This window comes from Zonotrichia leucophrys, chromosome 5 (genome assembly GCF_028769735.1).
Source record: "Zonotrichia leucophrys gambelii isolate GWCS_2022_RI chromosome 5, RI_Zleu_2.0, whole genome shotgun sequence".
NCBI classification, from domain to species: Eukaryota; Metazoa; Chordata; class Aves; order Passeriformes; family Passerellidae; genus Zonotrichia; species Zonotrichia leucophrys.
In genome coordinates this window covers 7561407-7587558 of record NC_088175.1, presented here as the reverse complement: position 1 = coordinate 7587558, position 26152 = coordinate 7561407, and the positions used below count along the sequence as shown (strand labels likewise).

General features: G+C 46.2%; 1 protein-coding gene across 1 annotated transcript in view; it reads right to left on the bottom strand.

Annotated features, from left to right (window-relative positions):
- Positions 1–121: 121 nt before the first annotated feature.
- The window catches only part of CCDC85C (coiled-coil domain containing 85C), a 111544-nt gene continuing 85513 nt past the window's right edge, over positions 122–26152 (bottom strand). The window contains exons 4-6 of the mRNA XM_064714592.1: positions 11937–12032; positions 5315–5413; positions 122–3843 (exon numbers count right to left, since the gene is read on the bottom strand). Coding sequence (XP_064570662.1) covers positions 3754–3843; positions 5315–5413; positions 11937–12032 — 285 coding nt within the window. The 3' untranslated portion in view covers positions 122–3753. The remainder of the gene's footprint in view (positions 3844–5314; positions 5414–11936; positions 12033–26152) is intronic.

Sequence of the window (26152 nt, the reverse complement as noted above, 5' to 3'; positions counted from 1 at the left end):
TTTCATATTAGTTCAGAGGTCATAACTATGTTTACTCCAAGATGCTTACTCCAAGGTATTTCAACAGTGGTCTCCCAAATCTTACTCATCAGTTTATTTAAAAAGAATGTATTTTATTTTATTCAGCTAGAAGTATACACTATCACAATCAATCTCTTACTTCATTTTTACTAAAATATTTCAAAAGAATGTTTTACACACATTATCAAAAAAAACTGTACTATTACTTTCCTTCCCCAAAAAAGCCAGAGTGGTTCAATAATAGGTAAAAACGCGTGCTAAGGTCTAAAGAATTTTGCTATATACACAACAGCAGGTGCTAACTTTTCCAGTTCTTTGTAAATCATATACAGAAAATATAGCAGGGCTGTAAGATCACAGGTTTAACAGAAATCAAACTTTAAACTGATTTCTAAAGCAGCACAAATAGACTTTCCCCACATTATGAAAAATATACAATTTTATCACTTTACAGTCATGCACTTTGAAAAAGATCAGTAGTACTCTTCCCCCCCAGCTTCTAGAAAGATAAAAGGTCACTTTAACACTGATTTCATTTAATATCTAATATTTGGATAAAAATGTGCCATTCTCAAACAAGGTTGTGCTCAGCAGTCTTATCAAGGTGCGAAGAGCCAACTGAAGCTGGTTACACTGCAGCATTTCAGGAACTGGTAGGGAAACACTGCTTACTCCAGTCACTCCAACAAAAGTCAAGGATGTGATTTTACTTTCCTTAAGCAAGCAAAGTCCATTTGTAAACAGTGAATGCTTTCTTTGCCAGAGGATTGCAGAACCCAGGGCTTCAATCTTGAAGAAATTATGTTGGGCTATTGCCCCAAATATATGAATTTAATGGCCACTATTGCAAGGGATGCTCCCCTCCAACTTCATGTACAAAACTCCTCAGGTAGTTTTCACTGAATACTGAGCGCATAGGTAAGTGAATTTAAATATGCATATAAAATTTCTATTTAGACAGCTGAAAATTCAGCACCCAAGTCATCCTGTAAAGTCATTGAGCATCATTTCACCCCAGGAAGACATTTTATAGCTCAAATGGAATAAGTGTGAAGATTGGCAAGCCTAAAAATCTCTAAACAGTAACACTGCAAGGTACAGCACTGCCATGTTCTTCTGCAAAATCAGTGATGTGCATCTTACATTGAAGATGATAAATAAAATCTTTAAAAGGGCAGTACCCTATGGGTATAAAGTTTGTTCAGCTGAACTGCTGGCTACCCTACAAAGTGGCTTTTCAGGATTTGCAGGGCTAATTGAACTCAACTGCAGCACTGTTTCCCTTGTAGGTGAGATCTGCAGGTGGAACAAAACAAGCTTTGCTTGAAGTCAATGAATAGATTTTGAGAGGGATTTGAGAGCAGGGAATATTTGAAGGTGAATTACATAGTGGTGAGACTAGCAACCTGATGAGTATAGCTCTTGTCTAGTGAGAGGACCTGCTAAAAGCCTCATATACCCCTTAAATAGCAAGCACGTCATGAACGCAGTTAACTCTCTCCAAGTGCTGGCAACGCTTGTGTTGCTTTAGTTTAAATTCACTGACACAAATCAACCTTGTTTCAAATATACTTCAACTCTGCTTAATCCAGCAATCAGATGCCACCAAAGTTAAAATGGGCTTTCAAGCAGATAGACTAAAGTAACCCTCATTTTGGCTTCAGATGTTAAGGAATAATGATGCTCTGCTTTACATCACCTTTTCTGTCACAGAAATCTCAATGTATAAATTGTACAGGAGGAAGACAAATAATCACCAAGCAATGGTGACTAGAAACTGGAGGTCAAAATAAAAAGCAAGGAGGAGGAAATCCAGAATCCTCTAAAGATGCTTAAAGGAGACAGTCAGACTCTAGAATGGATTTTTCCAGACTCCATGGGATGTAAATACTATTAGACTGAGAGCAATCTAGCTGAGTGTTCACTGACTGAGCAGTAGTAGGAAATAATCTACTGGTGGGTGTGTGAGTGAGAGTATGCACTTGTGTTTTGGGGGTGGTTCTTGGTTATTTTTAAATAACCTACTCAACTGTTACATTTATATTTCTGCAATGAATAATGAAGTGGTGCTTACTCTTACCGGTTATTTTGTATTCTGGTTGTATTCCTTCTCTATTTTTTTATTGGTTACAGGTTTCAGCTCTGACACTGCAAATTCTTCAGTGAGGCAGCTGTAGTTTATTGTACACCGCGGGACCAATTACCTTTCATAATTCATAATAAACCACATAGGTTCCTTGGTATTGTATCAGTGCTCCATGTAATACAATACCACAAGTCAAGAACTCAACTGGTAGAGCAAATTAATTTAGAGGAAGAACCTGTCCTAATACAGCTGTCTGTAGCTCTGACTGATTCTTGTAGGGAATAAAAAGAAATTAATGGTGTTTGAGGTCATTACATCCTATAACTAATCACTAAAATCAATGCAACTTTTGAAGAGGAGGCTTTGATCTTTTCACATGCCTGTCTTTAAAATTATTTTACACCAATGAGTTGTAATAATGAAGCCCCGCTTCCTTGGACTATTGGGAAAGAACATCTAATGAAATACAGGGACAGCTGCTGTGACAACTTGGAAAAGGAGGGAGTCAAATTCTTACAACTACACAGGCAGCTACTCCACAATAGCAAAATGTAAGTCCCATTGTTTTATATACAACCATTTGAAGAAGCAAAACCCACTTGTTTTGGTTCATTAATAAAAATAAAGCTTGAATGGCAGGAAGTAGTCTCACCTGACAGCCTGCATTTATGGAGTTTTTATTCAGCTCTGCAAGGTTGTTGTTTGGTTACTTTACACAGGAACCATTATAGGTGAGGGATCCAGCAAGGACATTAAAAAAACCCACCCCAAATCTTCCTATGTGAAAGATGAGCTGCTTTTGAAGATCCTGTAAAAGCCATAAGCACTGTCAGGATAGCAGTTTCTGCTGAATTATTTCATAGTGAAAGCTTTACAAGAAAAGTGTTGCCATTTGGTAGGGAATACTGTTGTGTGGCTAAGTGACTTCATTCACATTACATCTGTAGAAATCTTGTGTCATTTGATCATGAAAAATTGTTCATTACCACCTGACATGGAGTCTTAGCCTTTATGAACACTTGTGTGACGAGTACCACCATACAATGTCGGGCAGTACAAGTGTTTTTAGCTTGCCACTCAGTATTTTACACAGAGCCTTGTGGAAACAGTTGCATGTCATTCTTCAAAACAAGGACCTCCAAAAAAAGTGTTAGCAGCTCATGAATTTGGCAGGCAGTAAGCCAAGGAATTTGAATTGCATTTTCCTTGGCTGCCTGGAGCCACTACCTGGCTACAAACCACAGACAAGCAGGTGGACAGGAGCAATACAAACGGTGACTTCTCCGCTGGTTAAGGGTTCTTCTTGTTCCTCTTAGAAATTCTCTTGAGTTAGTTAATTCTACAAACAGACCATTACAACAAAGCAGGTTTGAACTACAATAAAAATGATGCAAGTCTGGCATTATTGGATGGTTACCCGGTGAACAGTAGCTCCAGAGCACCACAGCCTGGAAATCAGGCCTTTAGCTGCCATATTTACACTATTGTTACAAAAAAAAAAAAAAAAATTGGGAAAAAAAAAAAGAAACAAAGAAACCCTGAAAAACTTCAACCCCAACTCCCAAAGAACAGGCAGCCAGAAACACTGAGCTCTGCCTCTTTAGTCTTCACAGAATCCATCCCTTCCAGTTGCCAGGATGGTGTTCCTACAAGGGACCCTTGAACTGGTTTCCTGACAGATGTTGCCTGATGGAGGGTTTGGAGCTCGCAGCATCACCCAGCTTTCGCCAGACAACCTGCAAGAAAAAATAAAGGGTTTGGGAAGAGAAAGACAGGAATTAAAATTAAAAAAAAGTCCAACAGCAAAACCACTGAGGAATAGCAATATTGTTTTAATTGCAGTCTGAAAGCCAAAACCAGCCCTTTCCTAGAGCTGGGCTGCAGTTCTCAGCAGGGACACTGGATGGCATCTTTGCACCAGTTTCCAAGGAAAGAAACCATTGATGCATTTTTCTAATTAGTCCCTCTTGAAATTAGAACCGTTTTTGCCTGGGGTAATAGTATAAAACAAATACACTAGATTCAGAACATAAGTTCAACGGTAGGTCAACCCTGCCATGCTTACAGAAAAGATGCTACCATGAACAGAAAAGATAATGAAAAAGATAATGATTAAAATTATATATACATGACTTTCTAAAAACATACATTTTATCACTCTAGGGCCACAATTTAAACAAAAAATAAACTGCACAAAACTTTATAGCTGCCTTGAATCTACATGGAATGAATATTTAAAGAGAAAACAGCTGATGATAGACAAATAGAGATGAGTCAGTTTGGGAGGATGAAGTTACAGTATTTTACCTTTCCCCCAGCATAGCTACAAGGGAAATTAAGCAGACAAAATATCCTAAAAAGGAGGCTTTAATTTACTCTTTGCTTTACTTATAGGAGATGCTCACATTGATTCAGCTCGACAAGGGGCACTTGTGTTCACACCTCCTTTTTAGGGTTAAGGTGGGTTTCAGGATTTAAACAGAGCATCAGGCCTCTCTCAACTGCTGGAAGGCACTAAATGATGCCACCTGGGCCCACCTCTTATGTGGACCTCAAAAAAAGGAGGCTCATAGGCATTCTCCTCCCTACTCTGGGCAATTGAACAGCACATCCCCAACTGCAGGGGACAGGGGGCTCAGGCTGTGTTCCAGCAGAAATCTCAAACTTTGTGTTCAAAGCCAGAGCATGACCAAGGTGCTCTGAGGCTGGAGGCAATGCCATGGCAGCAGCCACAGCAGGGCACAGCACTCACCATACGGGACGTGGCCAGCTCAGTTAACAGTGTGGTTGCCCACATCAGCAGAGTTAAAGCATCCCACACATCATGATGCTGTTCAATAGCTCCAGACAAGATTCTCCCTCTGACATTACCACATGGTTTGGAATCAAACCTGTTCAAGCTGTACAGCTTCAAACAAGGCAAGCACTTGTTGCTTAACCCAAAGTGAGTCCTTAAGGGCACAGTTGGAGACAATTGCCAACAGGGCTCTCCTAGGCAGGGAGGCAGCAAAGTGGGAACTATCTATTGAGCAAAGGCTGCTCTGTGCAGTGAACAAGGCACTCAGATTACCCAAAACTGGTCAGCAGAGCATACACTCTTCCCTTGTGCCTATGGGCCTCACAAGGCTTACATGCAACAGACCCCTATTCCTCCATACTTTTAAGACCACAAAAGGAAGCCCAAGAGCTGCTGGGAGGAGTTCTTACATTGCACATTTCACGAACAATTGCCTTCTCCTTTTCACTTAGGTCTTCTTCATAGTTGTCTTGCATTTGCCTGTCCAAATTTTCATGGACCTCAAGGACCTAGAAAAAAACAGCATTACAAAACCATTATGATCCTCAAACAGTTATTTGTGTCCCTAAGAACATAATTAACAAGTATTTAAATTGGCAGGATTCACAAAGCCTCAAGACAAGCAAAGACAAATGTGACGTCAAGCTGGGCATCTCTGTCCTCCCTGTCCCCCAGCCATGTCCTGCCTCTGTCCCACCACCTTCATGGAGTGGCTGCTGCCAGTCCTGGGGACCCTTGGCAGCAGGTGGCTTGTGCCCACAAGTGCCTCTCTCCCAGGAAGGCTGCTGGCAGTCCCCACTTCCAGGCAGCACCCCAACAAGCATGATGCTGTCCCTCACCATGTGCTGCCCACACCCCAAACCTCCAGAGCAGCTCAAGTGGGAGCCAGCCCTGCCCTGCCACACCCCACTGTCCTGGCCATCCCCACAGAGCTCCTTCAGGGAGAATGTGGCCAGCTGGTCCCTGGATCACAAAAGGAGACTTTAGCCTGGGGCTAAAGGCAGTCTTCATTTCCAGCTGGAAACACTGACCCCGGGGATGCCCTCTGTCACACTCACATGCATTCCTACAGCTCCTCCAGACAGGCACATCCCACAAGGTGGGCACAGCACAGGAGCCCCCAGGTTTTATTCTTCCCTCCGTGCTGATTTACACACTCATGACACACTCCTCACCCAGGGCTTCACCACTGCTGAGCCAGGTGGTCAGCTCAGTGTGCAGGGCAGAGATCCTGCAATCACTCATCATCAAACAGCACATGGTCTCGTTCACCACGGTGTATCCGCACAAAGAGAAAGGTGTACAAGGTGTAGTTGTGTGAATAAATATTCCTACACACCCCAGGGAGGTACAGAGCCATGCTAGGATAGGTTTTCAGCCTTTGCTGAAGGATGAACAGCACTGGCTGCTCCACAAAATGGGATACCAGGGAAGATTATCCCCAGGTCTGCCTCAGCACAGCAATCCTGCTGCACTCCAAATGAGTTACAAACAAAAATAGGTCATTCTCCTAGGGCCTGCAGCCTACTTGGGACCAGTCTCTGCATAGACAGGAATTATCCACATCCATTCTAAGAGAGGAAGGGCAAGAGGGATGCAAAAAGCATGTACGTGCTGACAAAGAGAGCATCTATTTTCTGCTAAAGAGGAGGGAATTAATTATTGATCCAGCTGGACTCACACATTGAACTTGCCTGTCTGGAGCCTGTGTGCTTGCAGAGCTGGCTGCACAGCCTGCAGGAGCACAGCCTGGCAGGGAGCACTGGGCTGCCTGCCTGGCAGCCAAACACTGCCTGTGGCCACAGGGCAAGAGTCAAGGAAACCACGGGGTGGGTTGGTTAAAGATCTCATCAGCCCCAGCCTCTGCTCCCCACAGCCATCCATCCTGCAGGCACAGGAGTCTCAGAGGACTAAAATAAACTGTTTTTCTACAACTTGTGCTCAAACTAAACCCACATTCCCTAGCCCAGGAGGTGTGAAAAGGTGGCACAGCATACTATTTCCTTCAGTGGAAATGTCTTTTAATAGTGCTACCCAGCCAGAGCTGGAGCCGAAAGATGATCAGATGGAAGTTATGTTTGTATTTCATTTCTGAATCTCATTTACCCTGGAAATCATCCTGCTTCCCAGGCTCAACCCATGTCTGGCTAGGCACTTTGTAAAGATGTGTTAGCATCTTGGGTATGGGAAAATGGGATTCATAGTGATAAAATGCAACAGCCCATCCAGGAAAGGCATGTTGGCAGAAAATACTCTCTGAAGAGTGGAATAACCTCCTGAAGAAAGACAGGAAGGCCTTTCCTTAGTGCTGACCCAGCCCCAGCTATTCTCAGACCCTGCCAGATGCCTCCTCAGCTGTTTAGAAGGAGCAGGTTAATGTTCTTCCAGTTACAGCACTGGGGAATACAAACATGCCTCCACATCAGCTATCTCTGATCAGTAAAGTTCAAGGACTGTGCACTCAGTGTGGGTCTAGGAAACTGGGGTGTGTCCTCCTGTGCTTTCTGCCACCCCTCAGCCCAGGAGCCTGAAGGAAACACACAAAGTACCCCAGGCTCTAAGGGGCTCATGCCATCCCCTGCTTTTTGCTTTTCATCACGCTGCACTGACAGCACTGGGTCCTTTGCTGATACAGCAGCCCTTGGTGATCTCCCTTTGTGATCTCCCTGGGTAAAATGCCAGCAGTGAGAGCAGCCTGCATGGGGCTGGACTGGGAAATGCTGCTCTCCTGCACAGGGAAGTTACTCCCCAAAAACAACTCTCACCTTGCTCTCAGTGGGCATGCTGGCTTTTCTGGCATTTTCCCTGCTGATACATAAACTGAGGAACACCTCAAGTGTTCTTTGAGACCACACTGATGTCTGTGAGCCAGGCAGTGTCACCTCAAAGTCACCTGATGCCACATCCCTTCTGACTTGCTGTACTGACCCCATATGGCCAAATATATTTCAAAAACAAATATTCACTCTAAAAATCACCACTAAAGAGTCTGAATGGCAGTAGTAAAACTTTGGAAGGGAACCTGAAAATTGAGGTATTCGTTTCTGCAACACAAAACACGCTGAGATTGAGGGATACTTCCCAAATTGTGCAAACCTCACTAATTTTGTTGCTTTGTAAGTCAACTGGACACAGCACTGGGAAACATCCTGCTTCAGCAAGGGAACAGTCCCTATGCCCTGCTAGGATTTTTCCCTAGTTTTGGAAGGCCAAATCCTGTCTTGTCCACAATTAGTGGGAGTGATGATCACCTGCTGGATAGCTCAGTGTGCATGGAAGAGGTCCAGGCTGCTGCTGTGGGGGCAGCTGGGCTATGGGCTAAATGTCATTTTTCTACATTTGTCTCCTCATCACCTCCCCACGTCTTTAGCAGGTTTGCTCAGCTCCTAAGAAAAGTGCTTTGATGTTCAGTGAGATACTGAGCTGTAGCATATGTACCTTTTATTCTTGTTAGCAAAAACAGCTGTTAGGAGTGCCAACCTGTCATCTTGCTCCTTATTTAGTAGGTGCAAACAAACAAAACTATTTCAGAAGGAAAAATAAAGAAAGTCCTAAACATGCTCAAGGAAGAACCTGTGCTAAATTGCAGGCAGTACTTCAGCCACACAGGTAGAATTTAGCTGGTAGAAAATCCCAAGGAAAAAGCCCAGGGGATATTATGTATGTGGGGGCAGACAGAGGCCCTGCAGATCCATGTGGAGTGGACAATCCCTCAGTGGCTTTTCCTTGGGCACAGAGTCACATCTTTGCAGCCTCACAACTGGTGTTCCACAAGACAAGTGGAGCAGAACTGAATAGAATCATGGAATAATAGAATGGTTTGGCATGGATGCCATCCATTAGGGCAGGCTGCTCAGAGCCCCAGCCAGCCTGGCCTTGGACACTTCCAGGGATGGAGCCTCCACAGCTTCTCTGGGCAACCTGTGCCAGAGCCTCACCACTCTCACAGTAAAGAATTCCTTCCCTACAGATAATCTAAACCTGCCTTCTTTCAGTTTAAAACCATTGCCTTTCTGTTTAAAGCCATTGCCTCTTGTCCTGTCACTATGTGACATAAACATTCCTCTCCCTCTTTCTTATGAGCCCCTTTTACAGGACTGGAAGGTGCTACAAGGTGCCTCTGGAGCCTTCTCTTTTCCAGGATGAACAACCCCAACACTCCCAGCCTTTCTTCACAGGAGAGGTGCTCCATCCCCTTGATAATTTTCACAGCCTTTCAACCTCTCCTTGCCTTTTCTTGCAGCAAGGAGCTGGCTTGCTGAGCCATAAGCACTCCCTTTCTCAACCAAGCAGCGCCTCTTCCAATATCTGCTGTGGTACAGCCAAAGCACAAAGTCTCATTTGTAAGCTGCTCTCTTCTCCAGAGAGAGCCATGATCTGTGCCACAGGAGGTGAGGTAAGGCAGCAGCTGCATCCAGCTTCCCACATGCAGGGGCTGCCACTGGAAAAGCTGCCCAGTTCTGCAGGGGGCAAATAACACCTATCCATCTGCTACAGCATGGCATGGCCAAAAACAGGTCTGCAGCTGGAGACCAGCACCTACCAACTATTTCACTGTGCCACAAGGGAGAGGAGAGATTGAGACCATGACCAGATTCCTCAGGCTTTCATTTTCCAGATGATCCTTGGAAATGGGCCACAGGATGGAAAAACAGGCACCTCCTCATCCCTCCATGCCACGCTGACCTACAGGAGAATTTCCTCCTCACCTCAGATGTGAGAACATTTTTAACCTCAAGTGAGTGAGCAGAAAACATCAGGGGGGACCATTTATGCCCCATGAGATGTGACTGCTGTGTCACCTGCTCCCTGACTCGAGCCATGGCAGCTTCCAGGGTTTTGGAGACAGACAAATGCACCTCACCAGCCAAACTAAGAAGTCACAGAGGAGAATTTCTTGTTAATTTCTTCTAGCCCTTCCTAGGAATCCACAAAGCTCTGAAGCAGAGGGATTACTAATATGTGCAAACAACCATCCAAGTTCCTTTCAATTCCTTTAAATGAATAATTGCACCAGACTTTCCAAACTTAATTTCCAGTTTCCGTGAATCTTCCTTATTAATTTTCAATCCTTTTCATATGGTTATCAAATCATATCTTAAAACCATTTATGTTTCTTGCCCTTAGTGAGAAATTCAGTCCTGCAATTCCTAAAGCAAATAGGAAACTAATTGCTCCCCAGAATATGATCATAATCAATTTAGAAGTATTTGATCTTATAATTTAAAAACACTACCAGCTCTGCTTAATACTGTCCCTCACCAGCACCTTGCCAAAAGCAATGAAGAGAGGAGCAGAAAGGTATGAACTCCACAGACTGGGAAGAAAAAGCCAACAGCTGTAGTCTGGACTGCAACAGAGCTTTGATGATCAAATGCAATCAAAGACAAATCAATACAAAGTGAGAGAAAAACAAAGGTTCACATAGGTTTGCAACATTCTGCAAGGCAACAGTTCAGCAGATCCATCTGTATGTATATATATATAAATATATGTATATATCTATATGCACAGAGGAGAAATGTCACCCACAAGCACATTGCAGCATAGTACAGGATGGAGCTTTCTCATAGCACAGAGCCACTCACAACAAGCAAAGAAGAAACTTGTTGGAAAACACAGGACAAATATATGGCAGCAAGTGAACTGCCACTTGTGTGGTCAGCTCCTTTGGGAAGAAGCAAAAACTGTGCTAAAGGTATTTCTTAATCCTTGGCCATGCTGGATATCCTCCTCTTAAGGAGTTATACAATCAATCAATAGGAGTTATACAATTTGGATGTATAAAGTCTCAAGAAAGCTGAAAAATCAAGATTTTCAATTTGAAGGATCATTTATAATTTAAATTCTAATTAGATCCAAATGAAATCAAACTTGTCTTGACTTTAGTAACTACTTGAGAAATAGTGGCATTAATTCAAATCCTCCTGGGATCTGGCAACTGCCCAGAGGAACCAATATCCTTGCCAGCCTCACTACTACTGCTTCTCCTGACATTTGTTGGTTTTACCATCACAATATCTGTCCTGGAGCCAAGAGACCCTAGACAGGCATGATATACTAAGATAGAAACACTAAAAATTATAAAATTTAGGAATTTGTGGATCACAACCACAAGCAAATCTGTGCCATTTATGTGTCAGATGTGGAAAGGTACAAAGCAAAGAGCTTTGTAAGCATCTGTCTCCAGGTCTAAGATCATCCAAGCTGGTGATGCCACTGCTGGACCTTTTTTCCAGCTAGGACCATAGGGATCTGAGCTCCAGAGCAGCCATCCAGGAATTCTCCTTTGAGTTGATGTAATCTCTTTAACCCTGTACAAAATGCTTCAGCAAATCCAAATCTATAAATCACTACATTTCAACCAAAGACTAATTGAGTTAAGGGACTTCCCAGCCATCCCTATTGCACCTTGTAAAGAATTTTTGCTTTAGAAAGAAGCACAGAAGTATCTTGCTTAACTAGTTAAACATGTAGCACTGGGGATTTACACTTTTTCTGCTAATGGATGGTCACTAGAACCTGAAAGCTGCTGTAAAATCACAAGTTTCCTCCTTTAACTCAGCTACCAGTCTCCCATGGTCCCATTGTCAATGGTCCTGACTTAATCCCTACTTATGATGCACATCCTACACTGTTTGTTGTATATTTTCATAAAATAAAATCTTTCTCCTTTGAAGACTGCTGAAGGATTTTCAATAACAAAACACATGAGGAAATGCAGTTTTTGTGCCCCTTTTTAAACCAGCATTTCAGTCACCCAGCAGCCCAGTTTACACAAGACTGATGAACACAAAGGGCAACCAACACCTTCAGCATCAGCAGCTTTTATTGGAGGTTTCCAACCCCCAAAAAATAGCTGTGCATAATCTTGCTTCGCTCTGCAACTATTTTAAGAATCAATGCTTATTCATCACGATAGAGGTGCTGGTTACCAACATCCTGGCTGTGCATTAACTTTCTGTGCTCAGCTGTTCCCACAAGCAGGGGCAATGCCCAGCTCTGACACCCCAGTGCCCCACACAGCCTTACCTTCATAGCATGCACCACAGCCTCTGGCTTCTGCCCCACAGGGACATACCCTGCTGCAGGGGAAGGTGCAAGGTCAGATGCCATGCGAGCTGGTCCCTGTGGAAATCACATAAGATATGCGTTAACTCCCCTTTGGGGGACTTAAGTAAGGATAAATAAAAGATTCAGAAAATTTGACCACTAGCTTGTCTCAAATTTAATCCCCTCAGCCACCTTCAGAGACAAAAGACATCACTAATCCTTCCTCACAAGTCACTTGATTTGACACCATTTCAGTACCAGCACTCAGCCTAGATGTGTTCAGGCAGGAGATCACCCTGGTTTAAATCTAAATTGATTCAAGAAACATTTTTTTGATCATTTAGGATAGCTTTCCACAAGGACAAGATCAAACAGTACTCATCCTTCTAAACATGGGAGCAATGCAAACAAGATGATTTTCCAGCATCAAACAGTCATTTCTAAGAAGCTGTGCTCATGAAAGAAACAGTTGGCATAACTTCATTGCTTCTCTGGCAGTGCTTTCACATTGACATCAAGTACCCATCTTCAGCTACAGAGAAAATTGTGAAAGCAACCTTAAAACAAGCAGATGTCCAAACCTAATGTTGGCTGGGTTTGTTTCCAACATGCTGGCCAGTCCTCCTGCATGAAGGATTCCAGTGGGAAAGATGCCGAAATTACATTTTACAAAAGATTTCTACTGTCCAAGCAGCCTTGTAAGCATTTTTCATAGGGCTTGCCTTTTTCTACAGGCATCCAGCTTGAATTATGAGAGACACAATATCTTTATTCAGTGAGATGCACCCTGCCTGTCCTAATATTTTCACATTGCTTTGTAACTCCAGGAGAAATCAACAATGAAATCATTGACCAAACTTGTATTTAGCCTTCACATCCTTTAGGAAACACAAAGAATTATTATACTTGGGGGCCTCTGAAAGCAAATTGGGATGGCAGAGCAGCATGTACACCCTCACAGGAATGCTTTCACACACAACACACGAGGCACTCCATTCACCTCTTCCCTGGCTTAAAAACACAGCATTTTTATGCTTTCTCTCATCACTCTGCCTTCCATGCCAAGGCCAGCAAGTTAGTTGTGCCAGAAGAATCACAGAATAATAGAAATACAGAATGGTTTGGGTTGGAAGATCCTCTAGTTCCAAGCCCCTGACATGGGCAGGGAACCTTCCACTAAATTGGGTTGCTTGAAGTACTACCCAGCCTGGCCTTGAGCACTTCCAGGGATGGAGCATCCACAGCTTCTCTGGGCAACCTGTGCCAGGGCCTCACCACTTTTACAGCAAAGGAGAACCAATGGAGGGGCACTCTCTCAGCTCTCATTCTTCCAAATGTTTTAAGTTGTAGGAGCCTTTTTACTCCTAAAAGCATTTGTGGCATGTTAAAAAGGAAAAGTTGGGCTAATCCATTAGGCTACAGACAAAAAGCACAGAGCTTTTCAAGCCCTGGCCACTGATCTGCGCCTCACCCATGCCATGACCAACAGCCATTCACTCATAACAGCAACCTTCATGAACTGAGTTACAGGTGATACACAAAGGTCCTTTGCAGAGGGGTGGCATCACAGAAAAGGAAAGTTAGACTTACTAACCCCACAGAAATTCTCCAAGGTTATTTAACAGCCTGAAAAAGCAGAGGCACTCACAGGATGGGCATGGTTCTGGACCTGGGGGCAGAGTGTTACAGCTTGGCCACCTGGGGACACATCCTCAGCCACCCCATCCATAACATCAGAGAGAAAAGCCAGAGGCTGAGGGGAGCACTAGGGACTGGATCCAGCCAGTCTACAGCTGCAAAATGGGGCACAAATTTCTCACAGGGTCGGTAAATGCAACAGAGTCCTTCCAGAATCAGCTTCCCACAGAGGCCAGAGACACCAATGCACTCATAATTACTCTGGCTTCATCATGAAAGATGCCTTCTTTCCATAAATGAGCAGCTCCATGACAAAAGAAAGAAGAATATTCAGGAGTTTGTGGTCATACTTGATATGGATCTTCTCCCATGGCCCTCTTCAGAACTAGCACAGGAAATGCCAAACAAAGGTCTAACATATAACATCTCTTTGGAGCTGGGAGTAATATAACAAAGTTAAAAGGAATTCTGCTGGATATTGCTGCTGACATTTTAAATGCAGTTTCCTGGCCAAACTAGAGTAGATCACGAGGTCTCCCATATGAAAGACAGCAGCAGCTTCTCCTCACATAACTGAAGGCACTAATGAGCTACAAAGCACTTCCATGATCACAATCACTCTCAAAATTATTACAGAATACAAATGAAACAAAAATGATTACAGAGAAATGTTTTTTCTAAAGAGCTTGATCATACTTAACCAATCACCATACTGACAAGACAAAAGCATTCTTGCAAACACAGTGATACACTGGATATATTATATCACACAAAAAGCATTCACAGGGTCACCTTCCTTCTCAGACAAAGGCACTCAACTGAGTGGCCCCTGAACATAGGTAAAGAAGAAGGGAAAAATAACTTTAAAGAATGAGAAATGCAGCAAAAGAGGCAGACCCAAAATTTGCAGCCAAAGTCAAAGCGGCAGACTGCTTCACTTCTAAAATAGGCATGATCCTTGATCCTCAGTTTGGAAGTCAAAAGCCCTAGCCAGCAGAAAGAGATCTCCACATTGCTGAGTGCCATCATCAGCAATGGTGAGTGAACCATGGCCATGCCACTGAGCCATTGCCCCAGGCCACAGAGACCTCCCCACCATGCCAGGCTGGTGCTACAAATGGTCAAACACACCTGTGAAGAAGGTGGAGGAGCAAGCAAGGATCTCACCAGCATCCCCAGTCTTTGGGGGTGCAATATTTGGCAGCAATGCAGTCTCTGCAGCTTTGGGATGCACCCAGTGAAATACACACATGGCTAAGGGTGGCTTCATGTTCATCACTGCAGGCAGAGCTTCTTGTGCAGCTGCACCCCCAGGGAAGGCTCTTCCCAGACACACAGACAGTCAGCATTCTTAAAGGGGTTGGTGCTTCATTCCCACTGATTTCATGTGGTTCACAAAAAAGAAAAAAAGCTTCAGCCAAACTCCTATCAGCTTCCTGCACAGAGGCACACATAAAGGAGGCCAGAACTGCAGTCAGCAAGGAAAGAAGTGACAACATATCCAGCAGGATGCATGGCCAGCCTTTGGAGGATGGAGGAGAGGAAAATGGGCAGAGTTCACCAACAGTGTTAGCTGAAGAGGAGGAAATGGAAGGAATTGGAGAAAAGGTCAAGGTTGCTATATTGGAAAACTGCCAACAGTGGGAGGAGGGAGGGAATGGGAAGGAAGAGGAGGATGTGTATTTTACCCAGCAGGAAATCCATTGAGGTGAAATGCAGAGGAGAGGGAACCAGAGATTTGAGACAGGAGGTTGGAAGTAGGGCAGGCAAAATCTCAAGAAGTCAGTGTTAAAGCAGTAAGTAAAACTGCACAGATGGAGGAGATTCCTCATGCCTAGAACAGATGCATTTGGAAACTGTAGGCAAGAATTCCCACAGCTGCACCCCAGCACTCCAACTCAGCTAATCTGAGGACCCCCACCACTGCAGAAACCCATGCCCTTCCTGTTCCCTACAGCTGACATTTCCACAGGCACAGGAACACCACTGACTCAGCACCCTGGCAGACAATAATAGCAAGGTTAATCTGGTTACATCCTAAGAAGCAGAAATTGTCCATATAGGCAAAAAGCAACATGGTGTGTTCTGAGGCAAGTGTCACTCTCAGTTTCCTCTCCCCGTCTGCTTTTGTCGAGCATGCAGTCTCTGTATTAGATGCACATATGGCTTTTCCACTTGCCAGGTTTTTATAGTGCTTGGTAGTTCAGAGGTGGTTTACTCTCCACCCTCAGACACGTGGCTGAGGCATTATGTAATTATATAAATGAATGGTGCTACAAGACTGCTCAGAAGTCACCAAAAATGCCATTAAAATTTATAATAGAGATGTTGAGAAACAGCATACCACTTCCAGCTGCATCCACAGCCAGTCACCCCAGCAGAGGAAGAGCTGCCCAGCAGTGAGATTACCTAATTAAGGCAATGCCCAATTAAGGAGAGGGCTATAGGTTATGTCTCTGAGTGTCCAGATGCTTGCAGGAAGCACCCTTCTTCCCTATGCACGGGGTTTATCAACCACTGCACCTCTGAGACCCAAAGGCAGCTCTCCTTAAGAAGCAAAAGTCCCAGGGAACCAGAGGCTGTGGAGTTGTGTGTGACCCATCCTAAGCTTCCTCAGCCAGTTGGTGCTTTTGCTTCACCTTAAACCACTGTGGCTGCTCAGAACTCTGAGATTGCTGTGGCATGGATCTCTGATGAGCTCAGCCCTGGACAGAACAGCTCTGTCTCAGCTGCCAGGATGGCTCTGGGACTGCAGTGTCCTGAAAGGGTCCTGATGAGAGTCTCAGCACCCCTCAAGGGAGGGCAGTGCCAAGTACCCCCATATCCAGGCCCTTTTCCACAGGGAAAACCACAGCAAGAGCTATTCCTCTGCTGCCTCTGTGCAGACAGCAGTACTGAAGCACCACTGAACACATTTCCCTAACAGCCCTCACTTGCTCCTCCATTTCAAGCAGATGAGTGTTGAATATTTGTTGGTATCAGTGATGGGACCAATGCACTTCCGAGAGCTTAGTGCTCCCAACAGTCTCCTCCCCATCCCACCCAACCCACACCATGCACACCAAAACCACAAATCCACCAGAGAAGCTCAATTCCATCTGAGACCCTCCCAGAAACCTCTCCCTGGAGCTGGCAGGGCTTGTCTCCAAGGCTGTATGGAGAGTCACAATCCAGCTGTACAATTGACTAAGAGAAGAGAGAGAAACTCTGCAGTCTCTCATGCCAGAGCACCCTTGAAGCAACATGTTACACACAGAGGATAAGTTCCCCAATTCTCTGTTGCTAGAATGACACTGACACCCTCCAAACCAAAGCAAAAAACAAAGCAAATCAAAGTAGCCCCATTCAATGCCCCAGACAAAAACCATCAGCAAAGCAATAGTGCCAATGTGAGAGAGAAAATCCCCAGAGCACAAACAGTGCCAATGATCCTTTTCAATCTGACACCAGAAAAATGAAGAGCAGAGGCCTCAACTTGCAGCTGCTGGCCAACATCTGCTGCTGTGTGTCACACCACAATGTCATTATCAGGCTCTAAGACCAAGTCTCCTAATGAGTCCTTGTGGCTCTGTGTGGCTGCATGGGATGTGCTCCAGCACAGATGCTGACATGCCCTGCCATACTCCAATTCCTGTGTACCAATACTCCATTCCTGTGCACTTGGAGGACCAAAATTAACAAGACTCTCTGCAATAGGGCACACTGAGAAATCCCAAAAATGACACACCTCCACAGAGGTAAAGTAAGGCTTAAAACATGAACATCTCCTTATAACAGGGTAAATGCTTTGGAACCCAGGAAGAAAAAAGCCTAACTGGGCATGACAGGTGTCTGCTCTTTTAGAGGTTCTGGATCAGAAATTAAAAAAAAAAAAGAAAAAAGAAATTGTGATAAACAATTTCTCCTTGATTCCTCCAGGGATCTGAAAAGACATGAGACCTTGGGCCTGCCATCAGTTTTCAATCTCTTTTTGCTCAATTACATTCTGTCTTTTAATGACACCCTTTCCTACATCACTGCCAAGAGAGCTATTCCTGATCTGCAGAAAGACTGCAAAAGACTAAGTTTCAAAACCCAAAAGAGAGCATCATGCTGGTTTTACTTCAGCCAGTAGGCACAACCTAGGCACTGGGGATGCCTCAGACCAATATGGAACATATGAGCAAATATTGATGCTTCTGAACCTCACATCTTCCCCTTGTCTTCTATTAATTTTTGTCTCCCATTTCAAAAAACAAGCATTTAGAATTCAAACCCGATTATATAAGCCACATTTTTCTAATGGCATACCTCAGACAGCATTAAAGCTAAATGGAGTCATATCAGACACCGTGAAGTTTTTATTGCCAAGACAGAACACAGAAAATTACATTACACCAGGCACTGTCAGACAGCTCACCATAAAATTCCCAAGCATGTCTATTTATCTCACAGTGGTTTTGTCTGCAACCTGCTTACCCAGATTTGAATTGTACTTGGACCCTTCCTTAGCACCTGTCACCATCCAGGTGTTTTAAATAAACAAAAAAATAAATGAAGGTGTCAATGCTACTCTGCAAATTAGGAAGTGTTAAGAGACAAGCAGGAGGCAGTAACATGCAGTAACAGTTCTAGGGAAGTGGGTGGCAGGGCCAGGACCATGGAAAGGTGCCATGGCTGGCACCCCAGCCCTGCTGTGCTGACAGAACAGGGGCCCTGCACATTTTTGTTGTGAATGGCACATGTGGCTACAGGTTAAAGGGAGTGCCTGGAGCAGCTCCAGCCAGGCAGTGCTGGGGCAGATGAGGGAAAATCAGCATCCAAACCGAGGACTGAGAGCACAAGGGCACCCTGGCACGGGAGAAGGGAAGGCAGGGAATGCACCAAAGCCCTGCAGCACAGTGTCCCCATCACGAGAGCGCACAGGCAGCGCCAAGCGCAGCACTGGGTTCACATGGACTGATGGTCCATTCAGAGTGAGAAATCTCCCTTCACACAAAGATGAGGGGCATTCCTGGGTGATCACACACAAAAAAATCTCCTGTTACCACCAGCCTGAGAAATCCCCTCATCGTTCTGCATCCCGGGCCACATTTCCCTTCCTGTGCTCCCTGCCCTGCAGCTGCACAGGGGTTAATGGCTGAAACAAAGCACCGGGCATGGCGAGACTCCCGGCTGACATTCCACCCTCCCTTCCTGCAAAGTCCCTTCCCTCCCTGCCCAAGGCAGCTCTGCCATTGCCACCACGTGTGGTGCTCCTGAGGGAGCCCAGCTCCTCCCAGGGCCCTGCAGGGACAGGGTTACCTGGTGGAACTCTGGCAGCATCCCCAGGTCTCCTGGCTGGCTACAACCTTTCCTGGAGGTACAAAGAAGTGACAGTGCCAGCTCCTCTGCAGACCACACCTTTTTGCCACCCTACTGCAGATGATGCCAGACCTCTGATATCTGAGCATGGGACATCCTGACAGGAGCCAGGGAGCATCCCTGTGGGTCCTGTCTGCCCGGCAGATGATCCAGAGCACTGATGGTGTTTGGCTGTGGTTACTCCATGCCTATTGTACAGAAATCCTGCCAGCACTCAGCTCAAACCCAACCTCCAGCTCCTTCTGGGACACTTAAATGGCTGCACAGTCCCAAAGACAGGGTGGGCTGCCCTCAGCTGCAAGCACCTGACAGCCTGGCACCACGAGGATTCCTAGACAGACCCAGCTCTCCAGCACAACACAGGTCCCTGACAGGCAGTGAGTTCAGAGCCATCAGTACCCTGTATTAGCATCTTCCTTATCAAATCAAGGGACTTTATTGCAGATGATAATCTCTTCTGGCATTACTTAATTTGCTGCCTTTAATCACAGAGAGCAGCTGGTCATGTAAACATTCAAATCCATGAATTAACTGCTGGATCCACACGGGAGCCAGACAGAGCCCGTCTGTGTGTCCTCCTGCACCTTCATGGTGCCCCCAGCAGGCATGGATGTCTACTTAAGTAATAACAAGGACTTACATGGCACTTTCTGATTATTAAAGAAGCAATTTAACTCTTTCATTGCTTTCTCAGCAAACATCACAAAGAATGGCTCCTCTCCCTGGCAGGCTGGCTGCACAGGCTGTGCTGGGGCACCCAAGGGAAGGGAAGATTTCAGAGACTGCCCCGAACAGAAAAACAAAGTCAGGACATTGTTTGCAATGGATGTCATTACAAACAGGAAGGGTGTCTTTTCTCAGCCCTGAGCTGATGGAAGCTCCAGACTCGGGAGGCTCCTCGGAGCACGCAGAGCCGGTGAGTCACACACAGCTCCTCCGGCTGGGGTGAGGGCAGCGCTCGCTCTGTGGGCAGCAGCGGGGATGGAGCACGCTGGTAAAATCACAGAATCACCCCCAACAGCTCCAGCTGCCCCTTCGGACTGTGAAACCCCCACCAGCACATGTGCAGAGCAGCTCCAGCCCGTGGTTACCTGACAGGAGCGAACAGAACCCAGACAGAGCCAGCCCAGCCGAGTGCACTAACCCCGACTGACTCACAGGGGCACTGTCAGCGTGAGCAACCCCAGAGGCACTTCTGATAAAGGGACACCAAGCACATTTGTTTGCAGAAGGAAACGGTGGCATTCTTAAGACTTTCATGATTTTGAAGCAAACCTGATTTGGGGATGATGCAGGTGAAAGCCTCTGAGTGGTGGAGGATGCATGCAGACACAGGAGGGTGCACATCTGTGCACATCTGCATGGCCCATTTGAGCCTGGCACCCTTCCAGACCTCTGGCAGAGCAAGGGTCCCTTGTGCTCCTGCCTCTCCCCTGAGCCACTGCCAGCCCCACACAAGGGTACATCAAAAATGATCATGAGAACCCACAGCAGATCAGATTTTTCTTGCTTCCTGTGGTTACCTGTAAGGGTGGATTATGGGCATGGCCTCTCAATGCCTTTTTTGCTCATCAAAACCCCCAACTCTGTCACTGCCCAACTTTATGCTGGTCACCTACCATGGGAAAAAAAACCACCCACTGCTCAGAGCCTCTACAATAGCAGCACATGAAGGGCACCTGCTTTCAAAAATGGATTGGTTTCTTCTCAGCTCCTGAAGCTTCACCATAGCACTCCATAAATCCTGACAAACCTTTCATTTTCCTTTTTCATCCACAGCTACTGTTTGCAGCAGCAAATCAGGCACCTTGAATTCCTCTTTTTGCCTGCTCAGTAACATCCTGGTGGTAGCAGTGAAGCCAGTGGGAAGGAGCTGCCTTCTTGTCATGCTTCTCTCAATCATTGCTTCCCCCTGCCTAAAAAGGTACCATGGCCACCACTGACGTGGGAAGGTGAGAAATCAGCCTGAAGTCATCCTCTGACACACACTAGCTGAGCTCAGCTCACCTGACAGTGACAGGGGATGGGTGCAGGGATGGGAGAAGGCAGGGGACCATCAGGAACTGCACAGGAGGGACTTCTGAAGTAACAGAAGGGGCTGGAGGCACTTTGAGAGGCCACAACGAGATGCTGAAGATGTAAATGCAGTTCTGGGGATGCCAGAGGCACTGGGCAGCCAGAGATCCCCCTGCCCAGGGGTTCATGTAGCACTGTGAGGGCTGGGGGTTCCTTGCTGGCAGTGGGGGGGTTGCCATGCTCTGCTGAGACACCCTGGGGCCCTGTGCAGGGGCAATCAATGCTCCAAGGGTTCCCCTGACTCTCCTGGGTGCATCTTCAGGACATCACAATGAGAACAGTGTGGTGATCTTTAGCGATTTCAAGCTTGATTTGAAAAGTCAAGTTGACTTTAAGAAGCTGATCCAGCTCTTCTCCCTGAGAGGAATAGATTTATTCCCGTGCAGGCTGAGGAGGGACTACAAGATTTGCCCTGTGAGACCCCAGACAAGAAGCTTTGTCCTTCCTCTGCAGGGAGCGGAGGGAGAGATACTTTTCTTCTGCCTTTGCCCATGTACTGAGCAGGATGGAGACCACTGTTTTTCCAGCCAAAAGGGAGAGCCAGGACTGCCGTTGGGGTTTAGCTGCTATGTTTCCCTCACATCACCCCTCCCACCACTGCTCTCACAGGCTCAGCAGACAGCCAGAGCTTCAGCCAAGGACTCATCATCCCTTCCCACTCCATCTAATGGCTTCTCTTTACACCTACAGACCACAAACATTTGGGCTTGTTGTTGTAATAGCAAGTGTGCCATCTGGCAAAACAAAATCCACTTCCCCTGAGCATCTCTGCAAGGCAGAGGTACAGAATGTGGCTCCTTGTGGCAATCAAGGCAAGGGGCTGGTGCTGCCAGAGGTGTCTCCAGGCTTTGCATCCTTCAAGAAGTGGGCACTGGAGAAAAATACAGTCAGAAACAGCGTCAGGAAGCCAGACCTCTAAGCTGAGTGCCCTCCACTACATAACCACACTACTATGAATTTTCCTATGGACCTGATTGGGTTTGGAACAGATTTAGAAGGGAAAAAGAAATTGTGTCGCTCCAGAATGATCTGTAGTCTACACAGACTCCTGAGAGAAGCAGCTTTGAATACTCTAACGGAAATCTCACTTTTATCTGGAGATGCTTATTGTTGTCCTCAGGGACCTGTATAAAAGCTGGGTATTTGTTGTCATTATAGTGCAAGAGTGCTATTGTCACTATATTGCAAAGGTTCCATATTGCTGGAGTTTCATACCTCCTTGATGTTTCTTGTGGGCAGCTGCTCCAGGCACTGACTCTTCCTTGTCCTCACAGCAGCCAACTGATTCCAGCTCCCTCAACCAACCAATCCACTCTTTTATAACACGCTTCTGATTGGCTACAGCTGCAGCCTGTTAACATCAGGCCTGCTCCTAATCCTTAATAATTAACCCAGCTGCAACTCTTTAGGGGGTAAGATTACATTCTATACTACCTTATATTCTATCCCCCTACAGGTATTGGCATCATCAGCATTGTCTTCTCAAAAAGACAGAGCTTGTCTGAGCTCTCACAGAGTGTATGTGCAGGTACTTTCCGCAGGATTCCCAGTTCCAGACCCAGGATGGGCTCCAGCCACAGCACCAGCAGACACATCCTGCACCCAGATGGGGAACCACAAGGAGCTCCAGCTCCTCAGCAAGGGAACACTACAAATTTGGTACAAAAACTGAAGGAAAGGGAAGGTGAGGATTGTTCTAACCTAACCTGTCACGCACACCCACACACCTACAAACACACACTCACATGTTCACCAAAAGGTGGCCAGGGTCCCTGTGTGTGCCACAGAAAATAAGGGACACCCACTAGCAAGCCCTAATGACAGCCTTAGCATCCCTCCTCACTGACAGCAAAGAAATGGGTTCTGGGACACATTTTTCACATGCCTTAGGAGTCAGTGGTGATTACAGGCTGACCTTTATCTCAGCATCTTGCTTACCCTCCAAAAACCCTAGGAAAGCTGCTGCCTGTTGCCTCCTTTCCATCACTTTGGTCATCTTATCTATTCCTTCCTCTTGGAACCACAGCAAGAAAAATTGTGGTGTGACACTGCTCCTGTTATCAGGGAACCAGCCCTCTGCTGGTGAGCCATCTGTGCTGTGGCCTTATCACAGCCCAGACCTCCCAGTCCTGACACAAACCACACATCCTGGCGTGTTTACCCAATTCTTTGCTGCCAGTCACGTCTGTGGCCATCAGCAGGGCCAAAGCATCCCCTCCTCTAGAATTCCTGCTGCTGCTTTCACACACACTTTCCCACACACACTCCATGCACACCACCCTCAGTATTTCCATTGAGTTACTCCCACCAAAGGCAGGATTCCCATTATAAATCACACGAACACTGCTAGCAGATTTTAAGCCCAAGCCAGCCAGGCTAGCTCTGACAGCTAGCAACAAGCTGGTTCATGTTTAATGGTGTTCTTTGCCAGTGTGGATAAATGGCTCCTCCAGGCAGCTGGTTTCTGAGCTTCTCAAGGTGATGATACCACCACAGGAGCATCAGCAGCCCTCAGGTCACCTTCTCATGCCTGGGCACTGAGATGGGCCTGTGGGCAGCAGGCAGGTACAGGGAAAGGAAAGTCTGCAGGGAACATGTGTCCACATGGCACCCATGAAGAGCCAAAGAGAGAGGTGCAAGCTCTGGGCTATACCTCAGCCCTCCAGCTGTGCTGCAGGGGGGTCTGGGATGTCCCCCTGGGTGTGAGAGAAGTGAGCAGGCAGCCCTGTGGGGTTTGGCTGCCAGCTGCAGTGAAACCATGACACCCAGATGCCAGGTGGGCCACAGAGTCCCTCACAGGTACCTCAAAGACAGCTCTCAAAGACAGCTCTGATGCCTGGGGCAGCAGCTCACAGGAGACTGAGCAGCTCTGGAGGCTCTGGCAATGGGAAAAATGGAGCCAGCCTATCCAGCCTCATCCCAGAGAAATGGCAGATCCCATTAGGAGCTTGTTGCTGCCTCCTCTCATGAGTCCAAGCCAGAGGAAATCACTCTCACCTCCCAAAGGACACAGTACTCTGGTACTCCATGAAATGGCACTGGGTAGCAGTTCCTAGAGCTGGAAAGATTGACTCTTTGCTATCAGTTCACCCTAACAATATATCACACCTTCCCCTGCAACGGAAGGGTCTTGTAGGCCAGACAAACCCCAAGGATTGCTGCTCCTGGATATTTGGTAACGCTGCAGACTACAGAGCAAATCTGTAATTATCTGTGTGTGTGAAGCCCAATGCACAGAGCACAACTGTGAGAGACTTCTGCTTCTGCATCCTGAGGGTGCACTGGTGTCCCTGATCCAGGACACACCAGGAATACCCACCTGTGTCCTAAACTGGGCTATGTCAGAGTCTGGAGATCTGGGGTGATGCCTGCTCCTTACCTGTGTGACAGTGACAGGGATGAGCTGGGAACTTCCCAAAGAGTTACATGGGCAGTGCTGATGATGGAACCCTGAATGGATGGGGCAGCTTTGAAGCTGACACCAACTGCCCATCACTCACCCACAGGAAGCTTGTGCAGGCACAAAGAAGAATGATTTCTCACAAACTCATGCCTGCTTTCTGTTAAAAAAAGCCACAGAGAAACCCAGGTACACCTAAATATCTACTTGTTTAAAAAACCCACAGAGAAACTCAGCTATATTTAAATATCCACTTCTGGTCATGCTCAAGGCATTCAAAGACATTTTCATGAATCTGTGGTCATTATCCTCGTCACAAAAACAGTGTATCACATCAAGCCACAAACCAAAGGGATTTTGTTAGAAATAAATAAATAAATGGCTACATAAGTATCTCAGACAAGCTAGATTTGGATCCAAAGCAGGTTTTGTTTTTTCTCTATTGACTTCCCACAAAGAAGGCAGAACACAGCTAGGGTGACAGATGAAAGTGAATGCCACACAGCACCCAGGACTCTCCATAAATGCCAGGTGCCATCTCTTCCTTGAGGAAGGAGAGAAAACAGGGACAAGTGGCCAGGAAGGGCTCCAGCAGGCAGAACCATCTGCCACCAGCCCTCACACAGCCCCAGTGAGCTGCAGGGGCCAATGCTCAAGCAGAAAACTCTCCTGCCAGCTCCCATCCCAGCACAGCCCCTCTGCAGAGAGCTGCTGGATGTATACCAGGCTGGCTGACAAGATACATGTAAAATCATGAGTAGTAAATGTAAAATCCTTGGGGCAACCAGCACAGGCTGACTGAGCATCACCAACCTGGAACAAAGCTGGGGATCAAGAGCCTGAGCACCAGGGAAGCAAAGCAAAATCTCCAAAATTGTAAGGCTGGCACAGCCAGACAAGCATCTCCAGGTTCAAGTCTCTCTGCACTCCCTATAAAGTGTCCTATCTTTACACATGGGGCATAAAGTCACAAAAGTGAATATTCACCTGGACAGCTTTATCCCTCTTTTTTTAGCTTGAAGCATCTCTATCCATCTTGCCAGTTAGCAGGGATAGGAAGGGGATATGCTTCCATACTTGAGTTTCATTTATGCAAACCTTATTAAATTATCACTGTGCCCTTCTTTACAACTGTAAGAGATAGACTAAATCTACAGAATGACTTTTTCCCAGTCAAGCAGCCAACACATGACTGGTCCTACAGGAGCTGCAGCCCTGCTGTCCAGGGTTCCAGACATGGAGCAGGGAGGCTCTCCAGCTCTGCTGCCATCAGGATTTTTTCTCACACTCATAACACTCACAGCCCACTCCCACCAGGAACTCTGAGTGTTTCTACACTCTTCCTCTAATCTGGAAAACAGCATCACCACCCAAACCTAGAGGCCCAAGCAGTGAGGGAAACATCTGGAAGGCAAACAGCTGGCAGGGCTCCTCAGCCATGCCTGCACAGCAGCACAGATTCCACCTTATCCAAGAGGCTTTAGTCAAAGCTCTTCTGTGGTTTGGGAAGCAATGCAGGCAAATCTTAGGAAACCCAGACCTCATTTGTGATACAGAAAAACCTAAGAACTTACTCATAAACAACCCTGTCCATGCACTGCCAGACACCTGGCAAGCTTCACCCACAACCAACTTTTTTACTGCAGGCACAGGGCATTTACCAAGGTGTAACAAGCATCACCCCAGCTTTAAAAGACTCACAACAGTGACTGTCAGTTGACTGAAAACCCACTCTGGG